This window comes from Nothoprocta perdicaria, unplaced genomic scaffold, assembly GCF_003342845.1.
Source record: "Nothoprocta perdicaria isolate Ctin4 unplaced genomic scaffold, notPer1 scaffold_36, whole genome shotgun sequence".
NCBI lineage: Eukaryota > Metazoa > Chordata > Aves > Tinamiformes > Tinamidae > Nothoprocta > Nothoprocta perdicaria.
This window is the reverse complement of record NW_020455599.1, coordinates 1,141,329-1,160,897: the sequence shown is the minus strand read 5'-3', so window position 1 is coordinate 1,160,897 and position 19,569 is coordinate 1,141,329. Positions and strand designations below refer to the sequence as shown.

At 43.6% G+C, this 19,569-nt stretch overlaps 1 protein-coding gene across 2 annotated transcripts in view; it reads left to right on the top strand.

Moving 5' to 3' along the window:
* The window catches only part of KATNA1 (katanin catalytic subunit A1), an 18,100-nt gene extending 566 nt beyond the window's left edge, over nucleotides 1-17,534 (top strand). For both annotated transcript variants that reach the window (XM_026044405.1, XM_026044406.1), the window contains exons 2-11: nucleotides 4,515-4,689; nucleotides 5,359-5,516; nucleotides 7,168-7,351; nucleotides 8,485-8,606; nucleotides 9,902-10,007; nucleotides 10,353-10,511; nucleotides 11,656-11,782; nucleotides 13,313-13,447; nucleotides 13,695-13,821; nucleotides 17,207-17,534. In XM_026044405.1, the coding sequence (XP_025900190.1) occupies nucleotides 4,519-4,689; nucleotides 5,359-5,516; nucleotides 7,168-7,351; nucleotides 8,485-8,606; nucleotides 9,902-10,007; nucleotides 10,353-10,511; nucleotides 11,656-11,782; nucleotides 13,313-13,447; nucleotides 13,695-13,821; nucleotides 17,207-17,405 (1,488 nt within the window). In that variant the 5' untranslated portion in view covers nucleotides 4,515-4,518 and the 3' untranslated portion in view covers nucleotides 17,406-17,534. The remainder of the gene's footprint in view (nucleotides 1-4,514; nucleotides 4,690-5,358; nucleotides 5,517-7,167; nucleotides 7,352-8,484; nucleotides 8,607-9,901; nucleotides 10,008-10,352; nucleotides 10,512-11,655; nucleotides 11,783-13,312; nucleotides 13,448-13,694; nucleotides 13,822-17,206) is intronic.
* Nucleotides 17,535-19,569: the final 2,035 nt, after the last annotated feature.

Genomic DNA, 19,569 nt, shown 5'->3' with positions numbered 1-19,569 from the left:
GTGGGCGCGAGCGCGGCCGCCGCTCCCCGCCGCGGGCTGAGCCGCCCTGGCCCGCGCGCTCGGGTCCTCGCCCCCACCGGCCTTTGCCCAGTTAGCTGCTTTTAAACCGGAGCCAGCCTTTTGGAGGCCGTGCCCGTAGCGTCCCCCCTGGCAGAGCGAAGCGAGGGGCGCTGCTTCTTACAGCGCCTTCTGCAACGCTGCTCGCTGAGGAGCCTCCGGGTTGATACGGGCTGGCCCCAAAATGCCAGTGCCGGCAAGCGGGGAGTAAATAACGTGACTTGAGGAGCCCTTCAGAAAGGCTTGGTCTTGAAAGCGTAAAATGGAGAACGTGTTGGCAGACAGCTTAATGTTTTGTTTTCTGCTGTCTAAACAGCAAGCTAAGTATGTTTATCTTCAGGGTTGCTGATGTTTTTCCTTTTGCCACCATTACTGTTAGGTGTAAAAAGAAATTGAGAAAGTTTTTGTTTCATGTGCAGTAAGTCTGGCAACTAATTTTAGCCAGAATAGTTAGCACAATTGCCCGCTGATACYGAATGTTGCTAGGAGGGTTTTGAARCAGGATGTTAAAGCTGAAAGGAATTCWTAGGTGATACAGGACAAACTATGTCATGAACAAAACCTGATTCCTAAAAGCTATTACTTTTTAAAAAAATCTTCTGGTTTGCTGAACTTCCTGAGTTGCCATGGTTGTGTTCAGTCTGATAAGGAGATTTGATATCAAATAATGGAAGATTGTCCACTGCCATCGTCTAGGCTCTGACGTAGCCCCAAATGTCCCTGTTGTGCTGAAGCATTTTTCTAAAATAACCTCCTCTTGCTCTCTGTACTCAGCTCTAGATGAGCAGAAGGGCTGCTCCAGTTACTGGACCTCCGTAGTAACTGGTAGACCTCAACTTTACTCCCTCCTCCCAACATCTGAATATTGATCTCTTAAGTTGTGGGGAATGTATTTGTGAAACTGGGCCGAGATCATGCTTGGCTTCATCATAGGTTTCCAAAAATCTTCCTGAATGAATATGACCAAGGCTGGATACTTGGTAATCCCTTCAAGTTATTGTGAGACATTATCTTTAAAATGTCATACAAAAATGCAATATAAAAATAAGTTATAAAACTTGACTCTGAAAAGATTTAATTTTTTTGACCAACGTTAGGTTTCAAACCATTCTGTTCTTGCTGTTTGAAACTCTAGGAGTATCCCAGGTGCTTGGAGCAAGTAGGAAAATGTATCCTGCTGCTACAGATGCTTTTTCTGAGAAGGGTAATTTGATGAATTTCTATTTTATTTGTCTCTGGCAACTRTAAATGTTCATAGTCAGTGCCCTGAACAAGCCTTCTTACCGCAGCGCCTTTACGTTGTGTGGTACGTATGGCTGTGTATGTACAGGGTAGATGTAAATTTACAAGACACAGTGCCTGGGTTACTTGTGTTCTGTTTGGGGTAACTTCACAAGCCCGTGACCTGTGAACCTGAGCAGGCTGCTGCAGCACAGGTAACTTCCCTGGATATGATTCACAGAGTGGCTCTAATTGATAAGGACTGCCTTGCTGTTTTGGCATCCTGTGACGTGGTAGTTCTCGGTATTTGTAAATACTTAAAAGTGAAAACTATGAAGTGATTCACAGCTAGACTATGTTAGTTCTGTTTTATAGCTCTGGTCCGGTTTAACTCCGAATTTGTGTGTACTCGAGTACTTTTACAGGGTTTCCAGGCTGTTCTGAGCGCGTGTCTCCCGTATCCTACGATGGCATCGGCAGCAGCCTGGCCAGGCACGTGGGCAGAGGTGGCCGCTTCCTTCCACCCCACGTGCGCGCAGGTGCCTCGTGTTTCAAAGCCCTCCTAAGCTCTTCTGCTCCCATGACTCAGTGGGAAGCAATAAACTGTGTGGTGCTAATTTAAATTAAATTCTCRCATGTATTTATTACACTGAAATGTGTAATATGAAATCAATAGACTGATATCTACTTATATATGCACTGCTTTGGTTACATCAGAAGAATTAGAAATTTAAGTGAGCAGTTTTTCTTTGTGTAATGTTTTACTTACTCCTATTCTGTGTTCTTTCAGTCCTCCTGTGTGTGTGTATATATATATATATATTTTTTTTTTCCTCCGTTTAAAAAAAAAAAAAAAAAAAAAAAAAAGCCTTACTCCTGTAATGGAATATCATGGTTCTGAACCCAAGCTTTTCTGTCTTGGGCCCTTTGGCTTTTGTTCATTCTTACTATTTTTTTTCCTTTTCAAAAGAAAAATACTCATAGGGTTTTTCCTGTGGATATTTGAACAGAACTGAGTTTTGTGCTGCTCAAGAGCATTTGGTGTAAAAAGCTATAAATGATTTCTCTCTCTGTTTGAGAGTCTAGTTGGGCTCTAGTAACTTGCTATTACTTGATTTTTAAATGTTTATTAACTTGTTGCTCAACTTGTGATTTCAGCAGGGTTAGTCATCTCAAGATGGGCAAACAGGTGGATCTGGTAGGAGCAAGCTTTTCCACTTGGGCTCATCCCAAAAATAGTAGTAAAACCCCACAGTAATATCTGCCTGATGAGCCACGCGGCGGTGCACAAGCATCTTAAGGCCCTTTTTCCTGGGGTAAAAGCAACAGAGCTCCCAAGGCAAATTACATCTGCCAGCCTAATGGAGCTGGGATGTGGCAGGCGTTGTAACTGCTGGTGCCATCAGCCACATCACTCGTAGACATAGTGTCTCGCACACTGAGCCTGTGGCCTCCTGGAGATTTTGCAGCGCGGATCCTTGTGAGAGCAGGAGAGCGAGCTCAGCTCTGTGTGGGAGGGCCGGAGTGACAGTGATGTGATATGACAAGAYTGGAATTATTTTGTGAGAAAAGAGGCTAGTGAAGAATGTGGTTATAGGCACAGCTGATGATACTGATTTTCCAGTATACCTTTCATAACTTGTTAATGAGGCCTGTCCTCAGTTTTCCTATTGCCAAAGTTTTGCTATTTGGACTGAAGTTTTTCATGACAGCTGTCTGCTTTGAGTAATTTTGGAGAATAAGAAGGAAGGAAGGAAGGAAGGAAAAATAAGAGGATTTTGACTGTATCAGCTGTTTACCCAGGAATAAAACTGCTTGGAGAAAGAAGGGAGGAGAAGAACAAAAGAAAAAAAAATGCAAGCCCTACAATGTTTGATTTGTATTTAGTTCCTCTTTACAACAGAGACTTAACATTGAGCAGTGGATCATCTGGTTTGCGAAGTGCAATTTCTGAAACCTCTCACAGTGTGTCTGGATTTGACCGTGACCTGGTCTTGAAATGTTTTCAGTCTTAAACTCGCATGCGCAGTAAAGACTTAGTACCTCTTACATTCTTTAAATAGTTGATCTCTATCAAGTACGCCTCATCCTAGAGCTTAGCAGTAGTGTCTTGTCTGCAGGTTTTTTGTTCCTGGTACTGACTGGGTGCGGATGCTGCAATGAGAGCCAGGAGACCCACCTGCAGGCTTGTTCTTCTCTTCCCTTTTTTGCACTGGGTTCTACAAAGCTTGGAGTAAAGCAGGGAAATTGAAGTAGGAATGGCCCTGATATTGGAGCAGAAGGGGATGGGGAGGAATACATGGTAGAAGAGCAGAGGAACATTCCCATATAGACTGTGCTTGGACCATAATGGATACGTCTGCTGCTTCTGCCTGTTACCGTATTTGTTTAAATAATAATTCTGTGTTGTTATAGTCTAAAAGTTTGGATTCTGTTAATGCTGCAGAGGGCCAGTGRTACTAGTCTGATTTTTGCTCCCCCAAAACATTCTGTGGGAGAAATGCCACGATTTGAGCTATGCATTAAATAAAGTTTCTAGCCACTTGCTAGATGTTAAGTGGTTTTTTCCTTATTTTTCAGTGATATTCTGGCAAAGTTRGTATTTTTCATATGTCTTTAAGTGTAATAGTGAAAGTGATGGGAAGGAAGAAGCAGGGTAGGCAAGATGGATATTTAATGTTGAAACATTAAGTAGAAGTGGAAGATTGTAAAATCAAACAAATGTGGAATCAGTATTTTCCACAATACAAAGTCAGACTGTAAAGCTCATATACCTGGAATGGTAAAGTAACAAATTGAACAAAACTTAATGCAGCTGGTAGAAGGAAACCTTTTTTAACATATATAAAATTATGAAGAATGGAGAATGTTGTAGTGTTGATGAGGAAATATCTGCTCATTTTAAAAAGTGGGGAAAAAAGAGTGACAGAGAGGTGGTGATTATGGCTTGTACACAGTTTGAAGGGCTTCTATGTCTTTTTTGTGCTTTTAAACAAAATCTTCATTGCATAAAAAATATGGAGAGACAAGCTTCACCTCTAATAATAGAACAGCCCAGCTACCTTTCAGGATTGAACACTTTTTTTTTTTTCTAGAACCTTGTTCTGATCAACTTCCTGTTTCGGTGTTTCAATAGGTCTAGTAAGGTGGTGATGGTGTGCAAATAGTTGTAAAGTCTTGTTCTGTTCCTGGGTTGTGGAATTTTTCATAATATAAATATTCCTTATCTCTTCCAGCTTCATGTTGAACATGAGCCTTGTTATGATTAGTGAGAATGTAAAGCTGGCCCGTGAATATGCACTGCTGGGCAACTACGACTCTGCGATGGTCTATTACCAGGGAGTTCTTGACCAAATGAATAAATACCTCTACTCCGTCAGAGATACCTATCTGCAACAGAAATGGCAGCAGGTAAATAATCCTTTTCAAGGTATTAAACTATCCAATTTTGCTGTCTACACAGTGCTCAGATAAAGCTCTGGTGTTATGATTCAGACTTACTCCAGCCTTCCTTGTGATTTCTTGCTCTGACACTGGCAGAAGAGGCCAGGCAAGGCAGCCGTGCCGGGGGGCAGAGCTCTGTCTGCTTTTCAGCTTTTCACTGCTGAATATCCCTGTGATGCTAAAGCTCTAGGCTTAGCTTGAATAGTCTTACTCCTCTCTCAATTATTTCAGTAATGTGATTTGTAGAGCCTTAACAGAAGCTATGGCTACCATGTCAATTTAACCATAACACAAAACACCGTTTTTTTTTCACTGCTCTTAAATCCATTAGGTGGCACTTGTTTAAATGTCAGCAAAGCACAGCACAGAAAAATGTGCCAAAATTCTCTGTATCTTTGATATTAAATTCAAAATGTGTTTGCTCTTAAAAATGTGCTGAGAGAGAGAGAGAGAGAGAGAGAGAGAAGCATTCTTAATATCTGATGTGCATTATTCTTGTTTAATATGGTAGATTAGGCTAGCTTGTGAAACACTGTGGAATCAAGGCAGAAACTGCATAGAGTTTGAGAAGACTGTTACAAACTTGCTTGCAATATGCTTATTCTACTGATTTTTTTTTTTTTCCCTTTTTGTCAGGTTTGGCAGGAGATAAGTGTGGAAGCTAAGCATGTGAAAGATATAATGAAAACCCTAGAGAGTTTTAAACTAGATAGTACTCCGCTGAAAGCTTCACAACAAGAATTACCAGCTCATGATGCAGAAGTCTGGTCTTTGCCAGTACCTGCTGAACGCAGGTAAGAGAAGACTTACCTGAAGACTTTCATTTATGTATATATATCAGGGCGGTGTGCTTTGCCTTCAGCCTACTGCTGCTTAATTTTGGTCATAGATTTTAGGTGTACAGCAGTTAAACATAAGTAGTTTGCTATTCATTTTCTGTGAAGGAGATACCATTTGCGGTTTTAATTTTTGTAGAYTTGATGAGTTTCACACTTCATTTTGTACCTTCACTTACGATAAATTTGTTAGATGGAAGCTCAAGTTTTACTCCAGGCCTAGGAATGTGGGGCTTTATTTTTTTTTCCCCTTTTGAGTTGGTGAATTGGGGGGAATCAACTGCCAAAACAAATTGCAATGTAGCATGAGGTAGGAAACAGGAGTGTATGCAAGGCAGACATAGGATTGTGCCTTTTGACAGCAAATACCTGATAGATCAACTGAGAAGTTCTGCCAAACTGCTGCTTGAGCCTCTGACAACTTGTTTCTCACACACTGGTGACGTCAGTACTTCAGTCTTTAACGATGGAGATTTTGGCGGGGTTGCTTGTTTTGCTTCTCCATCTATCTCAATTTTAATAAAACCTAGTAGAACATTAGGGTGTGGAATTTAGGAATTTTCAAATTTTTTTCCTCTAGTTTTATACAGAAGAGAGACACAATATTTCTAAATGTTGTGTCACTCCAGTCTTYCACTTTTTGTCCATTTCATTTATTTGTGGACCGATTAAGTATTGGGTTGTGGCAATATGAAAAGCCATGGTGAAAACACAGGCTATGTTGAGAAATCAGAGTTAATTAATTTAGGAAGGGTTTGAGTGCGGATTGCTGCAGTACATTGAGCTTAGGGGTGGAATTCAAAGGTGGCTAAATATTGGTGACTTGTTAATACTTAAGGTATTGGTGTAATGTGTTGGTAGGACTGCTCAAGTATGCATTTTGTATGATTTTATTTTGTGGGGAGAGTCTTTAAAATGGAAACTCTGAGAAGAGAATTTTGGGACAAGAAACAAAAAGTGTTTTGTTTTGGGGATCTTACTAAGAGATATGGATTGGTATTTACATGTGCTTTATATAAGTAATTTTGTGTGTTTTCTCATTTCCCTTTATCACGTTATAATTTATCTTAGAAGCCAGGATCTGGAAGTATGTGAGTTACATTTTAAATGAGCTATCTTTTATGTAGCTAGGAGCTGCTCTCTCGGGAGAATGAGAGGCAGTGATGGGAGAGACCAGATCTCTTTCCTCCCCACACAGATTTTTCCTTTGAAGGAAGTGAAAATCAGATGTTCATGAGAAACCTTTTAATTCATTTGGGTGGGAGAGTGAGTGAAGGTAGTTGTGGTAAGGAGAAAATCTGTTGACTCTTCTYTTTTTGAGTCCCTTTATGCCAGGATTACTTTTATTTATATAATATACAAAGCTAGGAACTTGTTTTAGACAAATAATAAGACTGGAGTTGGTTGCAAAGGGAAAATGAAATTCCCTTTTCAGAAATGACTTTCTGAAAATAAGTCTGGTGGCACCTTTCAGTGAGTGAATGTTAATATATACAGATACATRTAGAGTTTTATCTTAATGGCTGTTATAGTTGATAACCGATGTGATTATGTAGTGCTCTSCAGTGGCTTCACACTGAGGTTTTTTGCATATGTTGTGACTAATTAGACCTTCGCCAGGACCCAGGAGACGTCAGTCTGCTCAGTGCAGTGATTGTAGAGGCCACAATAATCGTATAAGTGCAGCAGTGAGAGGCCCCCACCGTCCATCCTCCCGAAATCCCAGTGAGAAAGGGAAGGCAGTCCGTGGCCGGGAGAAGAAGGAGCAGCAAATTAAAGGAAAGGAGGAGAAGGTAAGCCCGCAAATAACAGCACTGGAATTTTGGAGATTTGAATTCTTGCTTTCTTAGTGTTGAGTATCTGGCAAAATTGGATGCCTATAAAATGTTTCAGCTGTCCAAGTCAGTGTACATCTTGCTTGGTAAGGTACCTTTGCTTTATGCACAGTACTGATGACTGAATGGTATGAAATGATCTAATTAGAAAAAAAGCTTAAGAAAAAAATCCCTGATCTGGTGCAACTACTATAAGACCAGAAGTCACTTGTCCCTTTTTGTATATATGGGCTTCTGTACTACAGCTTGGGAATAGTTGCTTAAAAGCATAGTACTGAGTTGCTGAAACCAGGCTTCGTGGAGTGAGCYCGTGGGTTCTTGTGATGCTCTTGCACGTCCAGGTCTGAGACTGACTCACCTCTTCTGGGCTATGTGCAAGGAAACAAATCCTCAGAAACTTAATTTTAAAGGGATGGTTTCGGGGAGGGTGCCTGTGTGTTTGCAKATGTGTTTTGGATTTTAACCTAGTAAAAGCTCGGGATTCTCRGTTTAAAACAAAAACTCGATACAATTTGAGGGAGAATGATCTACATTGTACGCTGGTAATCCCCGAGTGTTTTAATTCTTGTCTGTGCTGTAGTTTTCATAAATTTACTTGATGACCATAAGAAGGTATCATACTGAAGATAATAAATTCTTTGTCGTAGTTTTCAAAAAAAGAGTCAATCAAATGCCTGTGTAATACAGGGGCTCTATTAGCTTCTTCAACCCCTGTAGATGGGTGTTTTTATCAGACTGCTGCTTTCATTTACTGAACTGTGGTGTTTACCTGATAGTCGTTATCACTAAGGACACGCTCACACGTGCTCCCAGGACAGAGCATTCTGGGAGGAGTTTTGTTCCCCTCCCACCCCACAAGTCTTTTTTTTTTTTTTTTTTTTTTTTAGTCTTTTTTTTCTATGTGGCTTCCTTGTTTTCAGACTATCTTCTGTCATTTTTTTTTTCTTATAGTCAATAGTAAAAGAGATGTCTCAACTCTGGTGCTATTTTGAATTGCTTACTTCTAGAAGACAGGGTGCTATTGAGGACTTGATATTAAAAAAAAAAACTATTGGTAATATAGCTGATGCTCTGCTGTATCTCTTCTGTAGAACAAATCCACATCTGAGATTGCAGAATCTGAACCAAAGAAATTTGATGGTACTGGGTATGATAAAGATTTAGTAGAAGCTTTGGAAAGAGATATAATTTCTCAAAATCCCAACATTAGATGGTAAGTTTGAATAATACTGTGTAAGTTTGAATAATAGTGTGGGGTATTTCTTGAGTTGCTGCTTCCTTTTCAGTTATAACTTCACAAGAATTAAATGTTTTAACACCTGTTTATATTATCTACAGCTTTTACTTTGCACATGAAATAGGCAACTGAGCTTGTGTATTTTCTTTTTAAGAACTCAGATTTCCACCCCCCCACACACACACCCTTTCCCCATTCCAGCCATACAAAGTTCTCATTCTTTTCCCAGAGAATCCTGAAACCAGCTTATGAGATGCTGCTTGGCTGTTTAAGATTGTTGTTTGCCAGTGCCTCTTGGTTTAACAACCTATTTTGCAGGACACAAGGATCAAAAACTAATTAATAGAGATGCTTTGTCAATATAGTATCCTTTGCGTTGGTTTTGGACATGCTGTGACTTCCAGTACAAGATACAGCTCCATGTCAATGCCTTTACATAAATGTGTTACATATTAAACCTTACACAAAGGTTGTTTTGTGTTCTGAATGTTACTGAGCTTAGGAGATTTTGTGGGGATTAAACAAGCAAAAGAACTTTTGCAAATAAAAAAGGCTTTAAAAAATCTCAGAATTGTAGGTGTAGGACCGTTGACATGTATTTTGGTTAATGTATAAATACAGTGTTCAGGTTTTGTACTGAATTTTAAATAACTTCAGACTTGAAACATTCTCAAACTAGGTAGGTTTTGTAACTGAAGAGTTATTTGGACGTGTGCTGATAAGAGGAATGCCCGTAGAGCTGCCATCAAGAAGGGACCAGCATATAGTTTTTCTAATATTAATTCACTTTCTGAAAATGAATTCTTAAAAAAAAAAAAAAAAAAAAAAAAAAAAAAAAAAAAAAAATCTTCATTCAGTTCTCTCTACTGACCTTTAGTAGATTGTTCACTTGATGATGACAGATGCTGTTTGAGTTTCTGGAGCAGCCAACTTCGTAGCATAACAGAAAGGATCAGCTAGGACTAGCCTAAGTTCATCCCAACTTGCCATATCCTCCTTATTGTGCTTCTGTGAATAAGAGCAGTGATGCTTCTAATGAAGCAACATGTGGTTTCTCCTCTGCCTCTCCTTTCACTGGAGTCTATCAACTAAATGACAACAGTAGCTGTAGGCTTTTCCCATTGCAAATTAAACACTCCCAACTCCATAATCTAATTTATGGAATAGTCATTATGTAGCAGGGGTTTTGGTTGCGTATTTGAGATAGGAAATTATTTTTTGCAGCCTGTTTTAATCTGTTAAGCCACTTTTTTTTTTGTTTTTTTTGTCAGGGATGATATTGCTGATTTAGTAGAAGCCAAAAAGCTGCTCAAAGAAGCTGTAGTTCTACCAATGTGGATGCCAGAATTTTTTAAGGGAATTAGAAGACCGTGGAAGGTAGGAAATCCAGTCCTGTGTTCATAAATAGGATTCTGAGATTAGGTGTTGGAGGAACAAGAAACTACAACTGTTCTATAGCTTATATACATTCTTTTCACTTTTAATATTGTAGTTTATGGCAGGTTGTAGTAACAAAATAAAGGTATTAGCTAAAATAAATACACTCTTCAGCTGTGTTACTGACATGGTTTCTAGAGAGCAATTGTACTTAGTGACTTAGCTTTGAGTAATTCTTAAAGCAAAATTTCTCATCTAGTATTCTGATAGTCTGCTATAAATGAATGGTGAACTTGTCAGTTTTGATTCCCGTTCTAAAAGTGGGATCTCATTTGCTTTTAACAGGGTGTGCTAATGGTTGGTCCCCCTGGGACTGGAAAAACCCTCCTGGCAAAGGCTGTAGCTACTGAATGCAAGACTACTTTCTTCAATGTTTCTTCTTCCACACTTACCTCAAAGTACAGAGGCGAATCTGAGAAACTTGTTCGTCTACTGTTTGAAATGGTGACCAAACTTTCTTAATGTAAATAATGTAATAATGAAATAGAATTACTTTGGGAATGGGGAAATCTTGCAAAATGTAGGCTCGGTAGCAAGCATAGAGTTTTCCAGTCTGAGAATGCTTCAGGACTTTTGATCCGGCCATGTCCAAGACCTGTTTTATTGGTAAATAGTTTTAACTGAAAAAAGGGACATCTGTATTTTTGGCACGAGTTTGTTGTGTTACAGGTGGCTTGCTATAAGCTGAGGAGTGCTGTAGAACATACTTGGAAGCAAATCTTTATGTAGCAATCTCACAYAGCCTAGGTAGGCTCTTGTTTTCTGGGAATGTGCTGTAAACAGAATTCCAGACTGTATCAGCTACTTAGTTGGCTCCAGAGCGTGTAACATTTGAAATCTGTTTAGAGCAYACAAATTTTTCATGTGACTGGGTCCACGTATGCAGTTTCCTAGGGTGTCCAGTGCTGAAAGGGGTGGGAGGTTGGTGTAAAGGCTGGAGTTGCAATTGCAGTGGCTATAAAAGCCAGAAAATTCAGGATCAGGTTTTACAACTTAGTTTGACCGCACTACAGGAGTTTAGACTCTGCCATTAATAACACGCCTATCTATGAAAACTGTGTGTACACACAGGAGCTCATAGGAGAGTAACTTTTATTATAGCAGGTGGTTTCCTCTTTGGYCTCCTTCATCTTTCAGAAGGATCAAGGTTAACTTGCAGAGGACCAGCTTCTCGGAAAGTTACCTCCAAAATTGATAGTGATGTATATTGTAGTGCCTGGCTCCCAGTGATGTGCTATCCKAGCTTAGCATTAGTCCTGACTTTCAGTAAGTTCTTACTCCAGCATTCGGGGATGGCTTTCAGACGTTCACAAAAGTAAAGGCAGTCATGTGCAGGGAAGATAACCTTATAAATAGTTGCCTTAGCCTCAGTGATCATCGGCTGCTTCCAAAACRCTGTTCTACTCAAATGTTGTTAATGAACTTGCAGCTGCTCTGTATCTCTGTAAAATGGTCAAAGATGGGAAAGAGAGGGTTATTTTATAGCTTATTGCTTGATACTTAGGGCTGATTCATTGAGATAAATTTGTCCTTAGTTATTTCTAACTTACCAAATTTGCGTTTCTGTTTTATCTTTGGCTTTTTTCAGGCTCGTTTTTATGCCCCCACAACTATATTTATAGATGAGATAGACTCCATCTGCAGTCGCAGGGGCACTTCAGAGGAGCACGAAGCCAGCAGGCGTGTGAAAGCAGAACTGCTCGTCCAGATGGATGGTAAGTAGCTTGATAACGGGGAAGCTCTCRATTGGAGGAAGCTTGAGGGAAGAAAAGATCCAAATATAATTCTTTGCGTGCAGTTCCCTTTAAGTTGGGATTAAAAGAAGACACACAAATGTACTATTTTATCTGCCAGTGTGGAAGGAAAGAGATAGTGTAATTCATTCATGCAGAATGAAGAGGATTCAATGCAGAATGCAAGATTTCAAAACTAAGGGAAAGTGAATTGCTTACCCACATACAAGGGTAGTGTTGAAGATGACTCTTTTMCCTCCCTCTCCCCTCAGGTCTTTCCTTAGCTCATCACCTGCTTTTTACTTGGTTTTGGAGAGGGGGGTCAGAACAACTGTCACCTGTGCCAATTGAAACTTAAAAGCCTGTCACTGTGCTGAACTTCTTTGGGATCTTCTGTCTTCCCCTGAAAATATAAATAAGATAAAAGATTTTATAGAAATAGCTATGGAGCTTTTCCCTCTAAAATACTGAGTGAATTTATAATAATTTAGAACAGTGAAGTTTACAGGTAAGCAACATTTTGCACAGATAAAACTTTATAGAGGTAGTCTTAGACCTTTTTATAGCTTTTTAGTAAGAGGGAAGAAGGAAAGGAGCAACTGAAAAGCCCTGATCTGTGGTGTACTTTGGGACAGAATTCCATAAATCAGTAGATTGGCTTATTTTTCAGTCTATGGTGTTGCTGCCCTTTCATGTTTCCCTTTGAATASCAGCAGAGCTCTAATACTCATACCGCAAGTATGTGCCTAAGCTAATTTTAATAGTAACAACTGTTTGAAGTCCTTGTATTTGAGCGTTCACAAGTGGTATTTTGCATGCAAATTTGGGGGCAGACTAGATACAGGCATAAGGTTAGGCCCTTTGTAAGCAAAAGCAGTAAAGGCAGAGGCTGGCAACTTTAATGAAATGCAGCTCCTTCATGCAGCAGTTATGTGCAGAAGCACCTCCGGCTCTGAAGTGCAGTGAAACAAGTTGCAATTCAGAGCACAGAGTCAGAGCATTCACTTCAGCAGCAGTTTGTATGAATCTTGCCTGCTKCATGAGTCTGAATTTGGAAGTAAAGAAACTTTTGGAGAGCGGGAGGAATAGCATCTGTGGACAGGGCTGCTAGTAAAGGCCATGTTTGTGGGGTGGGGGTTTTTGGGTGCTCTCTCCGCACCCTTTCCCCTCTTTCTTCCATCTCCTCCCTCCCCTGAAATAGCAAAAGCTGTTAGGGAGGAAGGAGGTGAGTGTGCAGCTGTAAGTGGGGTGGCAGAGGTGTGCAGAGCTCCACCCGAGCAGCCTCCCAGCCGCGAGGGAGGAGCTTCCTCTGCTTGTGCATCCCATGCCCCAGCTCCTCCTTAACCTGACTCTGGGTTTTTGCTTGCTAYGTGCCAGATGTAGGAGCAACTAAACTAATACTGTAGTGTGACAGAATAGCTGCTGTCATATAATGGAACTATGAATATTGCTTCTCTATGCATAAAATTTCACAAAACATAAACATTTTATTTCCTCTTTTCTGTATCACAGGTGTTGGAGGAGCTACTGAAAATGATGATCCTTCAAAGATGGTTATGGTACTTGCTGCTACTAATTTTCCTTGGGATATTGATGAAGCCTTGAGGCGGAGACTAGAAAAGAGGATTTACATCCCTTTGCCATCAGGTATAAACATTTGTGGGGAACAGGGGCTTGAAAAGACCAAAATCAAAATTTTATCAGTATTCATTCAATTTTGGTCACCTGACATCAAAATATTCCTGATATCTGAGTGCAAATTTGTAATGAATTTGGGATCATGATAAATCTAAATGTTAAACATACCTTTGTACAGGTATGTTAATGTAACTCTTCAAAGTGTTTATCTTTACAACCCAGGTTGAATAGACTTAATTTTCTGTTTTTCGGTTAGCAAAAGGTCGAGAGGAGCTCCTGAGAATAAATCTGCGAGAGCTGGAATTGGCTGATGATGTTGACCTTGCAAATATAGCTGAGAAGATGGAGGGCTACTCAGGTGCAGACATTACCAATGTGTGCAGGTAGGTTCACGTCACATCATTTGCGATACTACTATAAACTAAGACTGTTTTAAAGTAACAGAGTAAATAGACATGGTTAAACTTCTGGGTAAGGATAGACTGTTGTTTATGTATATCTGAAAGATGAAATACTCTGTTCATATTTACCTGGATTTCTTTTTTAATTTTCATGTAATAAGAGCTTTTCACTTTTCTCAAACCCAGACCCATTTCTTGCCCTGATTCATAATGCAGCCCTGCAGAGGCTGGTTGGCCCAGTGGAGCACAGTGTGCTGGGCTGGATCACGGCGACAGAACGTGAACAGCCTGTAGCCACACTTGCCAGCAAAGGCTCCCTCGGAAGGGTCACTTAAGGGTGAACAGGGAGTCGGGGAGCTCACTACTGCTTCCCGAGCAAACCTGAACTCTTCATCTTTCCAACTCCTCCAGCTTTATTGCATCTCAACAGGCTTTCACARTGTTGAGGAGGAGTCATAGAACCATAGAATAGAATCGTAGAATCCTTAAGGTTGGAAGGGACCTCAGAGGTCATCGAGTCCAAACCCCCTGCTCACRCAGGGTCACCTAGAGCACGGGGCACAGGGCTGCATCCAGGTGGGTTTTGAAGACCTCCAGAGAAGGAGACTCCACAACCTCTCTGGGCAGCCTGTGCCAGGGCTCTGTCACCCTCACTGTCAAGAAATTTTTCCTTAAGTTCCTGTGGAACTTTTGGTGCCTCAGCTTGTGGCCATTCACTCTAATTTTGTCAGTGGTCGACACTGAAAAGAGGCCGCCCCCTCCTCTTCACTGCCTCCCTTGAGGTATTTATACACGCTGATCAGGTCCCCCCTCAGCCTCCTCTTCTCCAGGCTGAACAGGCCCAGCTCTCTCAGCCTTTGCTCATAGAGCAGATGTTCCAGGCCCCTGATCATCCTGGTAGCCCTGCGCTGGACTCTCTCCAGCAGCTCCACATCCCTCTTGTACTGGGGAGCCCAGAACTGGGCACAGTGCTCTGGGGGTGCCCTCCCCAGGGCTGTGTATAGGGGGACAATCACCTCCCTCGACCTGCTGGAGATGCTCTTCTTATATAATGTTATATGACATGTAACATATTAAGACATATTATATAAGGCATGTCATACTTAATAGGTCATATATTGATCAAAAACAGTGTTTGCAGACGTGTCCTAGTTGTAGGTTTACAGATGAATTTGTGGTGCTTTTTTGCTTAGCCTTTGCTTAGGTGTTCTTTATGCTTTGAAGGGACTTTGTGGGAATAGGTTCACATTTAGCTGGCCTGTTGCTTTGTGCATTTTAGCTGCAGTTTGTCTTCACTGGTCTGTTTGCTGTTTGTAATTACTACTGGACTTGATACTAATGCCCTTGCTTAAAAGCCAGTATTTGTAACATTTTTGAGTGAATTTTATTTGTATGTGTATTGTTGCTCTTTRTTTTTTTTATCAAAGTGTTTTGGGACAAATGAAAGATCATTTAAAAAGATATATCTATATTGATGACCCAGGTGGTAGGGACTAGAAATCCAGACAAACTGTTGTCTGGATGAGCGTGACTTGTAGGTACACAGGCTAATTTGAGTACTTTTATTTGCTCTGCCKTGTTGATGATGTTGGGGACAGTGTCTCTTCTAGATGAGACTTGCATCTATACTGAGACAAAAGATGCGTGGCTGATACAAAAGTGCTCCTGTGCAACTTGGCACTATAATATACAGACTTTACCCGAGTTGTAGAACAAACTTGTAGAACTTCATAGTACTTAGTAGTGGCAGAGGCAGGAGCTAGGGAGGGGGTGAGCCAAGAGCTCTGTTTGGCTCAGATTACCCTGCTATYGTCAAGCATTTGAGCTACAATATTAGGTTTGCTGGGCCAGAGTGAAAAAGAGGCGGAGGTAACAGTGCAGTTATTGGCAGGCAGCAGATAAACAGGAAAGATGGCAATGGGRCTGCAAATAAAGAAGAGAAAGGGGGACATACTCAGGAAATGTAGAATATGACTGAATTGCTTGTTAGATGTCAGTGTAAACTGGCTTGCCCCTGTCCTGGGCAGGAAGGGAGGCTCGGATGGGCTTTGCTGTGGAGCTTTCGCTGCCGKGGAGGCTTTCCTACTTTTGCCTGTAGTTTTGGTGCTTCTCCAGACACAAAGGGTGCATCTGGAGAGCACTAACAGCCAAAGCTGCCACGACTGTCAGCAGATGACTGCGCTGAAGGAAGTGGCAGCTGTCTCCAGCTGCCAGTTTACCAAAAGGAAGCACAAGTTAGGTGTGTGGATTTTTTTCCCCCCTGCATATTGTTTAACATCAGCTTTCAGTTCATAAATGCTAAGGCAAAGTTTAGCAAGGCCGTTCACTTTAATGTTGTACTGAAGTGTCTGCCTCCAGTTACTGCGTTCTGCTTTCGAATTGCCACAGGTTTCTTGGTGAATTCATGGCACRGGCCGTGAGTCGCCTTGTCCCTGGGGGATACTTGAAACAGAATAAGCTGAAATGCTCTTTGCAAGGGTTTCCACAAGTAGYGTAAGTTCCTCATGCAGCTCTCCCTGAAGACGTGGGTAGGAGAGAGAGAGAGATGAGCTCCTCTGTCAGGAGAATGAGCTACAAGTCCCTCCTGTAAAAAGTCGTGTTGGGGAAAGTCCTGGGTTTCCTCCAGATGTTCCACTGTAGAGCCTGCTAGGAAGCCACCCCGGGCTCTGCCTGGCCACAGGTGGACCCCCGGCTGGCCGTGACCCCTTTGGTTCAGTGACTGTGGCAGACACGGTGTGTGTGTCCGCCTGCCCCGCGGTGCCCCTGGTGGGGCTGCCCCTTGGCACGGGCCTCCTTGCTTTGCCTCTCTTCTGGTGACACCCGGAGTGGGAGCTCTCTCCCTGCAGGAGGAAGCTCAGCCCTGMCCGCCAGGCTGGTACCTGTGGCCACAGCACTTGCTTCTGGCCTCTCTTTCCCCAAAGGGACCGCTCTTTGCTGCCTTGGACCCTCACCTGCTGAGGAGACTATGGCCTCGCTTTATGCTATAGCACAGCGTGGTTTCCCCCATGGATTTGTGCTGCGAAACAAAATTAGTTGTGCTTTCTGACAGTYGTAAACTATATAGTAGTAAAACAGGGTGAGCCGCAGCGTTTCCGTGTTACCGCGTGCACCGAGCGCTCAGCTGAGCCCGTGCCCGGCTGCTGCCGGCACTGGAGATGCGAGCGCGCTCGCCGAGCTCCAGGCAGCGGCGAGGCCGTGCGCCGGCGGGACGCTTAGYGTTCCCGAGGCGGGAGCAGGGCGCCGAGCGGAGGTGGGCGCTGGAGCCCCGTCCTGCYGCGGCTCCCCGCGTCGCGGCGGCCCTCGCAGAGCACAGCGTTGCTGCCGGGCCGCCCTCCCGCGCCCCGTAACTCTGTGCTGCTCCCGCCAGAGACGCCTCGCTCATGGCCATGAGGAGGCGCATCGAGGGCCTCACGCCCGAGGAGATCCGGAACCTCTCCCGAGACGAGATGCACATGCCCACCACCATGGAAGACTTCGAAATGGCTTTGAGGAAGGTTTCTAAATCGGTGTCTGCGGCGGACATTGAGAAATACGAAAAATGGATAGTTGAGTTCGGATCATGCTGAGCTGTCTTATCTCGAAGGAGCCACCTTGCGTCTTAAAAGAGCTTCAGGAGTAACGAGTAGCGTGTCAGTGCACTGAGTGCTCTTTTTAATTTTTGTAATTAAATTTAAGAGCAACCGATAGCTAAATAAATTTTTTTTAAAATGCAAATTCTCTAGCTCTTTTTGAACTACCCTGAAAGTTATTTCTTATCTCTTCTCCTCAAACATGCAAGTAATTGATGGAATCTGCTTTGATCTTCAGCGTTTCCCAGTGTGACTTAAATTTTTAAAACTGCTAGTAAGTTTTGCATAAAAGTGAGGTTTTTTTTTTTTTTTTTTTGTGGAAATAGTTCTCTCTAGAGACAACTTGACAGTGACCACAAAGGCTGTAATTTTGGATTTTTATTGAACATAGCTTCTCTGGTCATAGTACCTGAGGCCTCTATCGCTCACCTTTAGGAGATCCGCTACATTTCGAAGGCCCGTGGCTCCCGCCCGCGGAGCCGGCCGGCTCTGCTTTGCCTGTGGCCGAGCTCGCGTTGCTCCTTGCGCCAATTGTGCCCGGCCTCCGTGGACGCAGCGCGGGGGAGCGGCTGCCGGCACCTCCTCGCTCGCTCAGGCGCYGCGGGCGAGGACGGGGACGGCGGGAGGAGAGCGGGCTGGCGAGCGGGGGCAGGAGGGCGCCGGGGAAGGGACTTGCCCACCGCGCACCCGCAGCACCGGGAGACAGACCCTGAGCGAGGAGCATGCGCAGCGAGGAGGCGCTGCCGCAAGGCACTGCCTGAGGTGCCGCCGTTGGGACCACCCGAGAGCCCTCACGGACCTGGCAGCTGAACCCGGGAAGGAAGGAAGGAAAGAAGGAAGGAAGGAAGGAAGGAAGGAAGGAAGGAAGGAAGGAAGAGCAGGTGAGTTGGCCTGAGCTTTCAGGTAAGTGCAGAGACTCGGATCCCCAAAGGAGGGAATGAATTAACTTCTGCCGTGTCTATTCAAGAGGACAGAGTTAAGTGTCGGGATTCAGGAGCAGATGCTGCGTTTTGCAGGAGCAGGTTCTCTTAAAAAGATACTTAACGCTTGTCTGTTAGCCTGAGTGGTTTGGTTGCAAGGTGGAATTTCTTCTCATAATCGCATAAATGCAAGCTAACAAAAAAATTGAATCTAAAACCTGCTTAAAAAAGCCAAGTCCACAGGGCGTAGTCCTCAGAAGTGCTCCAGTGAAAGGCTGTTTCAGAGTGCAGGTGTGACCCGTGAAATGGGACAGCTGCGAGTGTCCCTGCTGGAACGAGYGCTCTGCTCTGGGAAGTGGGAGACGTTCCTGCCCTGGGGAATGTCGCCTGTGTGAGCAGAACGGGCCGAGCGCGTGCGGCCTCACCTCAGTGCCTGGCTCCAGCGCCGCRGCACTGCCCTGTTTTCTCTGCCGGGTGCTCTGCTCCTGACCAAGACTTGCTGTATGTATATTTATAAATATATATATATATACACACACGCATATATATCTTACCAGATTTCTTTGAGCCAAAGGTAATATTCCTTTCCTTGCGCTCTGTCATTTTTGTAGAATCCAACGCAGGGATAAGAGGAGGACAATGTAACTCATGGAAACGGCCGCGTGGCGAAGCAGCGCCGATGCTTTCGCAGCCCTTAGCCCCGCGGAGCAGCTGCGCTGCAGCTGAAGGAGCAGCTCCGTGGGGCTGGGCGGGCTCGTGGCGCGAGCGGGGCACACGCTCACAGCCGCGCAGCGTCTGTGTTCAGGMCCCAGCAGGTCTGTGTGGCCGGGAGCGTTTGCCCCCCTTGTGCTCTAAGAAATTCCTGTATTGCACAGTGTGTTGCTCTATTTAAGCAACACCAATGAAGCAGTTAGGGTGACGTTCAGAAAGCAGAAAAACCAGCCCCTGTTCTAGCAGGGCAGGAGCTCTGCATGGGCACCGGCTCCTGCTCCAGCTCTTCCTCGTGCCCGGCAGCCTTGAGTGGGCCTTCTTGTGGAGCCCCTAGTGGTTTCCAGTGCAGCCACCTCTCCATGGCTCGTCTTTCCCTTCCCATGGCTGCATTCCCAGTCCAAAGGCCTCCACAGCTTCAGCCTCCCTCATTGCTTGAGTTGCTGGCTGGTCCCTGCGGCGGCGCCCTCAGGGCAGCGTCCCACCAGGCACTGCCCAGGACGTTGGCACCGTCGGCACCATCGGCACCGCTG